A 13,415-nucleotide genomic window follows, 5' to 3' on the forward strand; every position below is an offset into this window, starting at 1 on the left:
TTATCTATAGTAAATTTCTTTATATCAATTCAGCTTCTACCTTAATCACACGTGACCATCCCAGCCTTTACAGACTTTGAACTAATGCAACTTTTGCTGGTATCTGCACTGAGCATGCCCAATATTGGAAGCTCTGGAGTCTGGGCACAGGAGTACATTCAGCCAGAGACTCATTCCACTGAGATGCAACACTGAGCGTCATAGGAAGTCATTCCTGCCTGTGGCCATCAAACTTTACAACTCCTCCCTCGGAGTGTCAGACACCCTGAGCCAATAGGCTGGTCCTGGACTTATTTCCACTTGGCATGATTAACTTATTATTATTTAATTATTTGTGGTTTTATATTGCTATATTTCTTCACTATTCTTGGTTGGTGCGGCTGTGACTAAACCCAATTTCCCCTCGGGATCAATAAAGTATGTCTGTCTGTCTGTCTCTGGTTTAATCTCTTTTTCATCAGAAACTGTAATGGCAATTTCTACAGTCTATGACATTGACAGAAGATTGGAGAATATGAATCTACTGCAAGGTCCAAGAAGAAAAGTCCACAAGCTGTTTGAAGCAAACAAAGGAACTTCACCGATAGTTTATTTGGAATTCTTAATTGTTGCTATAACAAAGAAAATGATAGACAAAAGAAGACATTATTTCCTAAAGAACAGTACTGCATCATACATGTACAATTTTACAAAATAAATGAGTGCAAATAGATTTCATCAGAACATTCACAGTGGCATCTTCCATTAAACTGGGAATTTTTAAAACCTTTAGAGAGATGAAAATATTTTGGCAAAGCTTGTAATGGGAGAGGTCTGCATCCTATGCTAATCAGTGTGAAAAATCATTTGAAGTGGTTTATTCAGCAAGGTTTCTTAGATGCACAAAGCAAAAGTGCCCTGTGCTAAATCCAATGACTTTAACAAGGACTAGCATACCCTTAGATGCAGACTCATACACATCCAAAACAAACAGGCAATATCATCAAATGTCCATGACTGAAAAGTGATTGATTAACAGTTTTTCTAATTGTAGAGACTGATCTTTTAATGTTGCTCAGTTTTTATGTTTTTCCCAGATGGTACCATACGCTTCTCTTAAAACGTTTTTCAAGCAAGAACAGAAACTAACCATGTTATTTCAGTATTCTGGAGAAGATAAGAGTATATTCAGAGAGCGCATGAAATCATGGAAATGTTTTAGTACATAATCGAAGCAGATGATGTTTCTTGTGAAAATTAGAATATCTACAAACATATCCAAATAAAATGCTAGACCCAGTCAAATAATAGAACTTTTGCTTATGAGGTCTAGCAAAGCCATGACTGAAGCAAATTGCAGGAAAACAGCCATAAGCAAGAAGAAACATTGCATGGGGAGTTTTCTTTCCATAGCCAATCCATTATCATGCCAAGGGAGCATCAACAACACAAAAAAGCTACAGGCAGAGGACTGTCATCAACTAAAGTCTTCCTTACATGCAAGTGTGTGATCTGAAAATGAGAGCCCTGGATACTGTAATAGTGGACCGTTCTGAATGGAGTGGTAAAGAAAAAACTGCACCATGTTTCATTGTTTAGAGTTTTCACAGCAAGTCACGTCGAGAGAGAATTTACTGGTGAATTTTTCTGAATTTTACAGAAAGTGATTGCGAGTCTCACCGATCAGTATTTCAGGCTGTGAGGTGGCTTTTATTGGAGTGGGAGGATTTCTGTATTAGTTTTATGCAGATGTTTGTTGAAACACTTGCAATTTAAACAGCATGATTATGAAAGTCAGTAATACCACAGTATTTTTGTTTGTAGACGATATCACACAGTGATAACAAAGAAATATCCTACAGCAACAGCACTGAAGCCCCGTGCAATCTAATTTACAGCAATACCTCACGAGATGCAGACACAAATACAAAAATATAAAATTTGAACCATAATGCACTTTTCCTTTACTGCATCAGTGGAAACTATTTTATCCAAAATTAGAGGATTCAACTGTGGGAATTTAAAAGATTTAGACACTTTCGTGTGTTTCATTAGACCATTGAAAATTAATTATTTGTCAGATTATAGTATGTTGAATGGTAGAAAACTAGTAGGTTAAAAGCAAATACCTTTCAGGTGAAATATTTTTAAAAAGACATTGCATGTCTGTTTTTAAGAACATTCCAGCAGCTGTTTAATCTTGTATGAAGATTATAATTTGGCCATTTTAACACAAGACGTAGCCATGCCGTTGAGACTGCAGAGTGCTTTCCAGCAAGAAAAAGTAACGTAGCATGTAATTTAAAGATCCAGTATGAAAAGTTCTCAAAGCTTGAGCTACATACCGTGCTAAGAACATTTCAGCAAACAGTTCCTTTCGGCACCTCATAGCATGCAAACCTGTGAAGTGCTTGGACTTTTGCACCAAACCTCAGGCAATTATTTGTGCGAAGGGTAGTCTTTTACAAAATACAGAGCGATTGTGTGGACGCCTAAAGACCAGTATCAAAGAAAGAAATGCATGCCAGGGTCACAAGGGTTTATTGATCTTCAGCATCATCCTCATCCAGAGATACTACACCTGAGGAAGCAACGTCTGATACCTTCCTCCGCCCTTCGTATTCCCCATCCTCCTTCTTACAAATGCTTTTGTAGTCTTGGCATGACATATCGTCTTCTTCTGGAGTAAAACAAGATTCAGCATAAGACACAGAATAAGAGGAGTCCTCGCAGATAAGGTTCCTAAAGGCACATTCAGTGTTTCCGTTTGGGTGCAGCTGAGAAATCACATCCTGATGACCGGGCATTGCACCGATCTGGCCAAACAGTTTTGCAGCTAATTCGGTCGGGGTCCCCAGCTCCATTTTGAGCAAAGGATGGTCCTCCAGACTGCACAGACTTGAACAAAGGGTCTCTGGGGAGACAGTCTGGGAGGACTCACTCTCCTGTTCACATGACGTCTGCCGCACTGTAAGTTGGCACAAATGACTGTGCAACCTGTCTCTTGAATAACTCACTTGTGGGTGCTGTCCTGCTTGATCTGAAACAAAAAGATGGTATCTCGTGAATAGTGGCACATTTACTGATTATTGGTCATTATTCTTAACAGCAGATTAAGATTCATTGCATTTATTGTAAAATCTAAATAAGATACACCATACTTTCATTTAAAGCATCCAAAACAAAAAACAAAGTACTGAATAGGATTTATAGCCACTCCTATTAAAGCTTCCCTTCCCACAGCCCTCCAGCTAGAAATGGAAGATGTGGCCAAATAAATTTCCGCATAAATTTGTGCTTATGCCCATTCATCTCCACCGCTTAAATCACAAAGCTGGCCAAAAGAACATCTGAAATGGCATTAGGGTGGTATATATCCGGCATCAGGGTATAAAATTACTCTAGAGTGAGAGTAGTGCCATTCCCCGTATGATCACTCATTTGAGCACGGTTCTGGCAACTTATTAAGCACTCATTTTGGCAAAGCTTCAGTCTTTCAAGTTCAAAGTAAATTTATTATCTATGTATTTATATGTCACCATACACTACCCAGTTTTCATTTGCTTGCGGACATTCACAGTAGAACAAAGAAATACAATAGAACCAATGAAAAAATGCATGCAAACAAAGACTGACACACTACCAACGTGCAAAAGAAAATAAACCAGCAACTACAAAATAGCATTAATAATAAATAAAATAACAAATGAATAAATAATAATGAGAACAAGTTGAAGAGCCCTTGAAAGTGAGTCCATTGGTTGTAGAATCAGATCAGTGTTGAGGTGAGTAAAGTTATGCATGCTGGTTCGGGAGTCTGATGTTTGAAGGGTAACAACTGTTCCTGAGCCTGGTGGAGTGAGGCCTAAGGCTCCAGTACCTCCTTCCTGATGGCAGCAGCCACTCCCCATGGTAACCAGACAGTATCACATACTGTAAGGAGGAGTAATGGCCCCAGATGTTGTCATTCCCACCAGAAAGATAACATTGGACAGCAAAGCTTTTGCTTCCTGTATACTCTTGGGTCTATCTTATGGAATTTTGGCTGCTAATCATGAAAATTGCCACAAAAATTTCCTGTCACACACCACTTTTGTGAAATCACCTATATTTATTATTTCAATTCATAATTCAAGTCAGAATAACTGATTCCAAGTTGAAGGAAGGCATTTTTGTTAGTCCAGAAATCAAAGAGGTCATCAGTGACAAGCAATTCAAAGAATTTCTACTGGGACTGGAGAAAATTGTATGGAAGGTATTCAAGGATGTTGTTGAAAGTTTTCTTGAAACCAAACTATATGCAGTTGGTTGCCAATATGTTTCAAGCACACAAAACCATGAAGTGTGACATGTCACTAAAGATTCATTTTCTACATTCCCATTTAGAATTCTTCCCTGCAAATCTTGGTGCTGTCAGTGATGAGGATGGTGAAAGGTTTCACCAGGACATGGCTGAAAAAACAGTATCAGGGCAACTGGAATCCATCAATGCTGTCTGATTATTTTTGGACACATAAGCGAGAAGCCTCAGACATTCGAGTATGAATGAAAATCAACAACAAAACATTCTTAGCTTAGTTGAACTTCTGCAAAGTGTCAGCACCATTATGCAATTAAATGCATTATAGTCAAAAAAAGTTAATTTCTTGTTTCTCCAAATTCCTACATGATACAAGGAGTCTGAAATTATATTGGTGTTCAGCTTCAAGCGATCTAGCAAAACAAAACAATATTCTGAGGAAGCAGCAGTTTTGAAAAAAATTATTGTCCTGTGTAAACACGCTGAATGCCAGGGGATCTCTGAAGGCTGTGCTGAGTAGAGTCTGGTGACAAGTATACACAGTCGTTAGGTGTGACAATTTATAATCAAATGGACAGATTGATAGAATCATTTGGTTCACTTTGGGCATCATGATTTTGCAGACTCCTTGCCGGAAGCATTTTCTCTATCAAGAAGTCTTTCATATCCCAGGCAAACAATGCTTCATTCCCTCTACTCTGCTGGTAATGGAACCCTGGCTACTGAGTTGGGATGTCCTTCCAGCTGTCAACTTCTGCTTCCTGCGCCTGCCTTAAGCATTAGATCTCTTTGTCATTCTTTCTCTGCCTTCAGAAGGCAGGTTATGGAGTATGCAGTGTCCCACTGAAAAGGTCTCTGCGCCTGTGTAGATAGATAGATAGATAGATAGATAGATAGATACTTTATTCATCCCCATGGGGAAATTCAACTTTTTTCCAATGTCCCATACACTTGTTGTAGCAAAACTAATTACATACAATACTTAACTCAGTAAAAAATATGATATGCATCTAAATCACTATCTCAAGAAGCATTAATAATAGCTTTTAAAAAGTTCTTAAGTCCTGGCGGTAGAATTGTAAAGCCTAATGGCATTGGGGAGTATTGACCTCTTCATCCTGTCTGAGGAGCATTGCATCGATAGTAACCTGTCGCTGTGTATGGTGCAATTCACCCCCAACTACTACAGGTAATGGAACCATTGTTTTTGAACACCAGTGCTGCTTTCTGCAATAGGACCATAAGACTATAAGATATAGGATCAGAATTAGGCCATTCAGCCCATCGAGTCTTCTCTGCCATTGATCATGGCTGATCCAGTTTTCCTGTCAGTCCCAATCTTTGGTCTTCTCATCTTGTCCCTTCATGCCCTGACCAATCAAGAATATATCAACCTCTGCCTTAAATATACATAAAGACTTGGCCTCCACAACTGCCTGTAGCAAAGATTTCCACAGATTCATCACCCTCTGGCTAAAGAAACTCCTCATCTCCATTCTAAAATGACACCCCTCTGTTCTGAAACTGTGTCCTCTGTCTTAGATGCTCCTAACATAGGAAACATCCTCTCCTCATCCACAGTATCAAGGCCTTTCACCATTTGATAGGTTTCAATGAGGTCACCAATCATTCTTCTGAATTCCAGTGAATACCAGGCCCAGAGCCATCAAACACTCTTCATATGACAGGCCATTCAATCCTGGAATCATTTTCCTGAACTTCCTTTGAACCCTCTCCAGTTTCAGCTCATCATTTCTAAGGGGCCCAAAACTGCTCACAATACTCTCACACATCATTTTCCAGTAGTCTGATATCCACTCTCATCTCTCTTTTATACTTTATGTATCCGGAGAAACTTTTGGTATCCTCTGTAATAGTATTGTCTCTTTTACTTTCATATTCCATCTTTACCTTCTTAATAACTTTTTTAGTTGTCTTCTGTTGGTTTTTAAAAGCTTCCCAATCCTCTATCTTCCTACTAAATTTTGCTCTGTAATATGCCCCCTCTTTGGCTTTTATTTTGGCTTTGACTTCTCTTGTTAGCCATGGCTGTGTCATCTTGCCTTTAGAATACTCCTTCCTCTTTGGGATGTATACACCCTGTGCCTTTCAAACTGCTTCCAGAAATTCCAGCCATTGCTGCTCTGCTATCATCCCTGCCAGTGTTCTTTTCCAATTAATTGCGGCCAACTCCTCTCTCATGCTTCTGTAATTCCCTTTACTTCACTGTAAAACTGATACATCACCTTTTCCTTCTCAAACTTCTGGGTGAATTCGATCATATTATTATCACTTGCCCCTAAGGGCTCTTTTACATTTTAAAAATTCATTTACAGGATGTGGGTGTCATCAGCTAAGCCAGCATTTATTGCCCACCCCTAGTTGCCCTTGAGAAGGTAGTGATCAGCTGCCTTCTTGAACTGCTACAGTCCCTGAGGTGTAGGTACACCCACAGTGCTATTGGGATTAAACGCTCTAATCAATTCTGGTTCATCGCACAACGCCCAATCCAGAATACCTGATCCCCTAATGGGCTCAACCATGAGCTGCTCTAAAAAGCCGTCACGTAGGCATTCTAGAAATATCCCCCTCTCGGAATCCAGCACCAACCAGATTTTTCCAATCTACCTGCAACATTTCTGGCTTTTGTGTGGTTGTTTTAACAGCAGCCATCTTCTGAAATTCAAGGAGGAGTTCAAGCATAGTCACTTTCTTGGAAGATGCCAGCTGTTCAACATGTTGGTGTGAATTCCCCAAGAAAGGAGCACCGCTGTGTTTTTTTCTGGAAACACATTAACGATGGGGATATCCCTCTGATGATCCACTAGCTCCCGAAAACCTTTTCTTAATAATAAGAGGTAGAAACACTGAGGCTGCAAATATTTTGCTCATCCTAGAGGTGAAGGTACATGAAATTCCAAGGAAGTAAAGTTAACAAGACTAGCAAAACAAAATCACCTTCAATGTGTTAACGGAGAGTCTTCGACATGAAAGATAGAAATCTGCCTCACTGTTTGAGCTTTCCCAGCATTTTCTGTGATCATTTCAGATCTCAAGCCTCTGCAGGTTTTGCTTTTCAACAGCTTGAAGTCTTTCTGCTGAAAGATTAGCCACTAAATTGTATTGAATGCAACCACTAAGTAGCTTCAAAAGTGCATCATGTGGAAGCACCTGATAGTGATAAACCAAAGAAAGTACTTCCAGAAGTATTAATGTTGGCACTTAAATTTTCCAATGCATTTGAATTGTCCATAACAACACCATATGTCAGGGACATCTGTTATAGATTCTGGCAACCTGCATTGCCATGGCAGTGATTTCCATATAAGTCCCCGAGTGCTTCTGATGGCAGGAACAGAGCAATCAGATGCTCATCCCACAACATCACTGCTCTTCCACTGATCTCGAATTCCAAGATCTAAAGATGAAAAAGCTGGGCAGTGTCCGCTCCTTATATTGGAAACTAAGAGATGCCTATAAGTGCAGGTCAGACAAGTGAAAGAATGGCTCTGGTTATGAATTCTGCCAACTTAAGACGCATAACAGCCATAGGCAAGGATCACACATGAATAATGGAGTGATAACCGGCCAAGGGATCATGGGCCAGAGAGAAAACATCAGCAGGAGGCTAAAAAGTAAATTAATGATAAAATATTTTAAAAGTGATGATGTGGTGTAAGGTTAGCAGATGTGCAATGACTAGCAACATTCCTTTTAGAATTTCAGAAGTAAAAAAAAAATCTAGTGGGTAAGACAGAGAAAGAAGGAGCACAAAATTCAGGTCTTAAGTAACATTATTACTTATAACACTGATGAAGGGTCACAAAATATCAACTGTTTATTCCTCTCCATAGATGCTGCCTGACCTATTGAGTTCCTCCAGCATTTTATTCTGGACTTCCAGTATCTGAAGCATCTCTTGAATTTATTGTTACCTATAAACTTTTGACATAGAACCAGAGAACATTACAGCACAGAAACAGGCCTTTTGGCCCTTCTTGGCTGTGCCGAACCATTTTTTTGCCTAGTCCCACTGACCTGCGCCTGGCCCATATCCCTCCATACACCTCTCATCCATGTACCTGTCCAAGTTTTTCTTAAATGTTAAAAGTGAGCCCACATTTACCACTTCATCTGGCAGCTCATTCCACACTCCCACCACTCTCTGCGTGAAGAAGCCCCCCCTCCTAATGTTCCCTTTAAACTTTTCCCCCTTCACCCTTAACCCATATCCTCAAGTTTTTTTCTCCCCTAGCCTCAGTGGAAAAAGCCTGCTTGCATTCACTCTATCTATACCCATCATAATTTTATACACCTCTATCAAATCTCCCCTCATACTCCTACGCTCCAGGGAATAAAGTCCTAACCTATTCAACCTTTCTCTGTAACTCAGTTTCTCAAGTCCCGGCAACATCTTTGTAAACCTTCTCCGCACTCTTTCAACCTTATTAATATCCTTCCTCTAATTTGGTGACCAAAACTGCACACAATACTCCAAATTCAGCCTCACCAATGCCTTATACAACCTCACCATTACATTCCAACTCTTATACTCAATACTTTGATTTATAAAGGCCAATGTACCAAAAGCTCTCTTTACTCCCCTATCTACCTGTGCCACCACCTTTTAGGGAATTTTATACAGTATCTGTATTCCTAGATCCCTCTGTTCTACTGCACTCCTCGGTGACCTACTATTTACCTTGTATGTTCTACCTTGGTTTCTTCTTTCAAAGTGCAATACCTCACACTTGTCTGTATTAAACTCCATCCGCCATTTTTCAGCCCATTTTTCCAGCTGGTCCAGGTCCCTCGCAAGCTTTGAAAACCTTCCTCACTGTCCACTACACCTCCAATCTTTGTATCATCAGCAAATTTGCTGATCCAATTTACCACATTATCATCCAGATCATTGATATAGATGACAAATAACAATGGACCCAGCACTGATCCCTGTGGCACGCCACTAGTCACAGACTTCCACTCAAAGAAGCAAACATCCACTACCACTCTCTGACTTCTCCCACTGAGCCAATGTCTAATCCAATTTACTAACTCACCATGTATACCTAGCGACTGAATCTTCCTAACTAACCTCCCATGCGGGACCTTGTCAAAGGCCTTACTGAAGTCCATGTAGACAACATCCACTGCCTTCTCTTCATCCACTTTCCTTATAACCTCCTCGAAAAACTCTAATAGATTTGTTAAACATGACCTACCACACACAAAGTCATGTTGACTCTCCTTAATAAGTCCCTGTCTATCTAAATACTTGTAGATCCTATCTCTTAGTACTCCTTCCAATAATTTACCTATTACCGACATCAAACTTACTGGCCTATAATTTCCCGGATCTTATAACAACACTATTTTTTCAAACTTTTTACCATTTTTACACTGGAGTGAGCTAAAGGAAATATGCACAAGGATCATTAACAAAAAAAAACAGGATAGCTTATAAATAATAATTTCTATAGCAACACTCCTGCAGTTCTATAGTTGCAGACTAATTATAAATACCACAGAAATGCTTGTAAAGGTCACCATTACCAGCTGTTTGTGTGCTGTCAGTAGTTGGTACAAAATCTTCATCATACGAATCATCATTTGACTCATCACCATCGACAGACGACCATGCTTTCAGTTTAGCCTCTGCAATTTCAAACTGTTCCGCCACACCTGAAATACAACTGATATCATGTAAAACTACTGTGTAAACAGATTAGTGAAACAAAACCAAAAAAAAAGTTACCCAGTCAAAAGTTTCAACAGTCTGGAAGAAGATGCATTACAATTGCTCTCTGAACTGCAACTCATTCCTCAATGGGAGAAAAGCAACAACAATTTGCATTTACAAAGAATAAAACTGTAAAATGCTGGAACCAATCAGTGGGTTAAACAGCATCTGTGGAGAGGAACACAGTGTTTCAGGCTGGAGACACTTCAACAAATTTGGGAAAGACAAGTTAATTTTAAGTTATAGAGAATGTGAAGTCAGGGTTCATCTGGTTGATGAAGTGCAGTAGGGTCCAGTGGCTCAGGATGTGTTAATGGAGTGTGGAAAACTGAGACAATATCATAAATTGATGAAATGCAGTGGAAATAGCCAGTTTTGATACAGGTAGAAAGGGAGAATTAACTCAAAGTGTAAAATTCAAAGTTGCAGCCAACTTGGTATATTTCCCAAACTTTTTAAGCTCTTTCATATTTTCCAATGTCCCTTCAAACTTGCCAATGCCTCTCTTAGTAACAATATTCTTTGCGGTGCCCCCATAGTGCAAAAACATGTCTACCATATGCTAACATGAGAAAAATGATTCTGCTTTAAAAATTTAAAGAAGATGCAATACTTTTCATGCAGGGAAATTGTGAGAACATTCTTCTCCCAGTGTTTTGCTTATATATTTCCAATTTTCAGATGAAAGTGGACACTGCACTTTTTGCCTAGATTAAATTGATATTGTCACCCTGCAGTTTCATATATGTTCATTATGTCATACAGATCAGCTAGGTATGCCACATCTCCACACAGACGTTCCATCTTGTTTACCAAGCTCTTGTCAACTTTGAACAAAAATTCAACCACAAAGATCAAAGAGATCAAAGAAACGCTTTAAGCAACAGCCCTTTGACAGCCAAAGCATTTCAGCGTGAAGAAGGAAGCATTCAAACTCTTTGTTACCTTGGCATAACTGGTGAAATATTCTGCTATTTAATGGATGAGCTTTAATTTTGTTGATAACAGATATTACAAGAGTCTTGCTTGAAAAGCGTCACTGGCTGAGATTTTTGGCCACGAGATGTTGATGATGAATTACACAATGGACTGAAAACAGACTTGGTTTTTCTTTGTTCATGAATGCCATTAAATCAGCGTGGCAACCTGTCATATATGGTGCTCCATCTGTTGCACAAGAAATCATGTTCCTAATTGGAATACTTGTATCCTCAGTACCGGTATATATTTTGAGTTCGCTGTAGATTGATTCTCCGTTGATATTTGTTTTTAAATTTTTTACAAAAGAGAATCTCTTCCTAAATGTTTCCATTTTTGAAAAACTGTACATATACAATTAGCAATGCCTCATTGTCTCACACAATTGACTCATCCAGTTGTATCCCAAATTCTGTTTTTTGTAGCTCTCTGTGTCAATGTCTTCACTCATTTCATCAATACGACAAGCTACAGAGAAATTAATTATAAAATACTGATGTCCATTTTGAGAACAGTGGTGAGCACTTCTGATACAGCAGGCATTATTGATTTTTCACCAATTGTATGAGATTCTCCACACTTTGCTATCACCGTTTGTTTTTTGCCAGCACTGTATCTTTGAGTGACCTGTTTTCTGTAGATCTGTGGAGAAAGTTGAGAGGGTGTACTTCACTTACCAATTGTTAAATTGCATGAACTCGCTCTGTGCCGCAAATCAAGGGGAACTGTTGGCCACCTTGGTTGCTAATATATGCATTCCCAATAATGTCTGGTTGGTAAGGTTGAATGAGACTGCCTACTTTCAGACATTGTGACAATGAGTGCTCACCGCCTGCAGAGCTGTGATTCTTGTGGTGTTGCAGTGTTTGGAAGAGCCTGCTCTACTAACGGTCAGTCAGGTCTCGTGCCTCAAGTTAGGGTACCGCTTACCATCCCCCAAGAATCTTAAATGCTCCCTGACACACCCTTAGGGTGTGTAAACGCCCGCTGGGGTGGGGGGGGGGGGACGGTACCACCCCTGTTGGGAATCACTGCTCTAGCTCTTCATTAGCTTATCCTATCTGCAGCCTTCGTATTATCATGCAAGGAACCACGGAGAGATAAATCAGCAATGAAATGGGATTGAAAATTGAAATTGCAAGCAAAAGAGAGCTTGAGTGTCTGTGGACTGAACCCAGGTGGTCTCCAAAGCGATTATCCACTCTGCATTTGAATTTACAAATTTAGAGAACACATTGTGAGCAACAAGTGCAGTATGCTTGCAAGAAGAGCAAATGAATTGCTGCATCACTTTGAAGGACTGCTTAGGTCGATGGATGACGGAAAGAGAAGAGACAGAAGGACATGGCACCCCCTGTGATTTCATAGGAGAGTGCTGTGAGGGGAATGATTGGTGGAGACAGAAAGTAGACAAGGACAATTATCCAGCTGACAGAGTATGTTATCTTTTCTGAAAAGTTTTCATGTAAGTTGTTTTTCCAAAAAAGGTACACAAATAACTTTATACATGAGAGAATTTCTAGATTAAACTTTAGCTTGTAACTTAAACCTCCTTCTGAGAATTCCATGTCTATAATTTTATTTTATTCATCTGTCTGAGCGTTGTCTGCATTATCTGATTCATGTTCAGAAGTTTGGTGAAAAGTATCAAAGCAACACTTTGATAGTATCACTCATCTGTCATTGTTTAAAGGCCACAATAAATGACATTTATAATCTCTGCTTTTGATCCTCAACGTGTAAAGCACCAAAGTTCAGAATTACTTCTCATTTTCATAGTTAATATAGAACGCAGATACTGACTTTCAGATTTAAATGTATTGAAATTTTAGGCATGTAATGAAAAACTGTTCCAGTTCAATAGTGAAGGAGAAAAGTCTAAGATAACTGAGACAGTTTCAACAAAAGCAAAAAGAGCCAAGTGGAGACCTAGCATGCTTCACTCTTGCCTACCAAACTAATACCCTTACACTGCTCCCCCACTGCATGACATTCCCTATAGGACTTTCGTAGAACACAGAATAGTACAGCACAGTACAGGCCCTTCGGCCCACAATGTTGTGCCAACCCTTAAACCCTGCCTCCAATATATCCCCCCCCCACCTTAAATTCCTCCATATACCTGTCTAGTAATCTCTTAAATTTCACTAGTGTATCTGCCTCCACCACAGACTCAGGCAGTGCATTCCATGCACCAACCACTCTCTGATATCCCCTTTGAACTTTCCACCCGTTACCTTAAATCCATGTCCTCTTGTATTGAGCACTGGTGCCCTGGGAAAGAGGCGCTGGCTGTCCACTCTATCTTTTCCTCTTAATATCTTTTATACCTCTATCATGTCTCCTCTCATCCTCCTTCTCTTCAAAGAGTAAAGCCCTAGCTCCCTTAATCTCTGATCATAATGCATACTCGCTAAA

The 13,415-nt window shown here is 39.6% G+C and overlaps 1 protein-coding gene across 5 annotated transcripts in view; it reads right to left on the reverse strand.

Moving 5' to 3' along the window:
- Positions 1-556: 556 nt before the first annotated feature.
- Positions 557-13,415, reverse strand: part of fam131ab (family with sequence similarity 131 member Ab) — a 77,338-nt gene continuing 64,479 nt past the window's right edge. For all 5 annotated transcript variants that reach the window (XM_073041214.1, XM_073041212.1, XM_073041211.1 and 2 more), the window contains 2 exons: positions 9,833-9,961; positions 557-3,019 (listed from right to left, as the gene is read on the reverse strand). In XM_073041214.1, coding sequence (XP_072897315.1) covers positions 2,520-3,019; positions 9,833-9,961 — 629 coding nt within the window. In that variant the 3' untranslated portion in view covers positions 557-2,519. The remainder of the gene's footprint in view (positions 3,020-9,832; positions 9,962-13,415) is intronic.

The sequence above is a fragment of the Hemitrygon akajei genome, chromosome 3 (assembly GCF_048418815.1).
Source record: "Hemitrygon akajei chromosome 3, sHemAka1.3, whole genome shotgun sequence".
NCBI lineage: Eukaryota > Metazoa > Chordata > Chondrichthyes > Myliobatiformes > Dasyatidae > Hemitrygon > Hemitrygon akajei.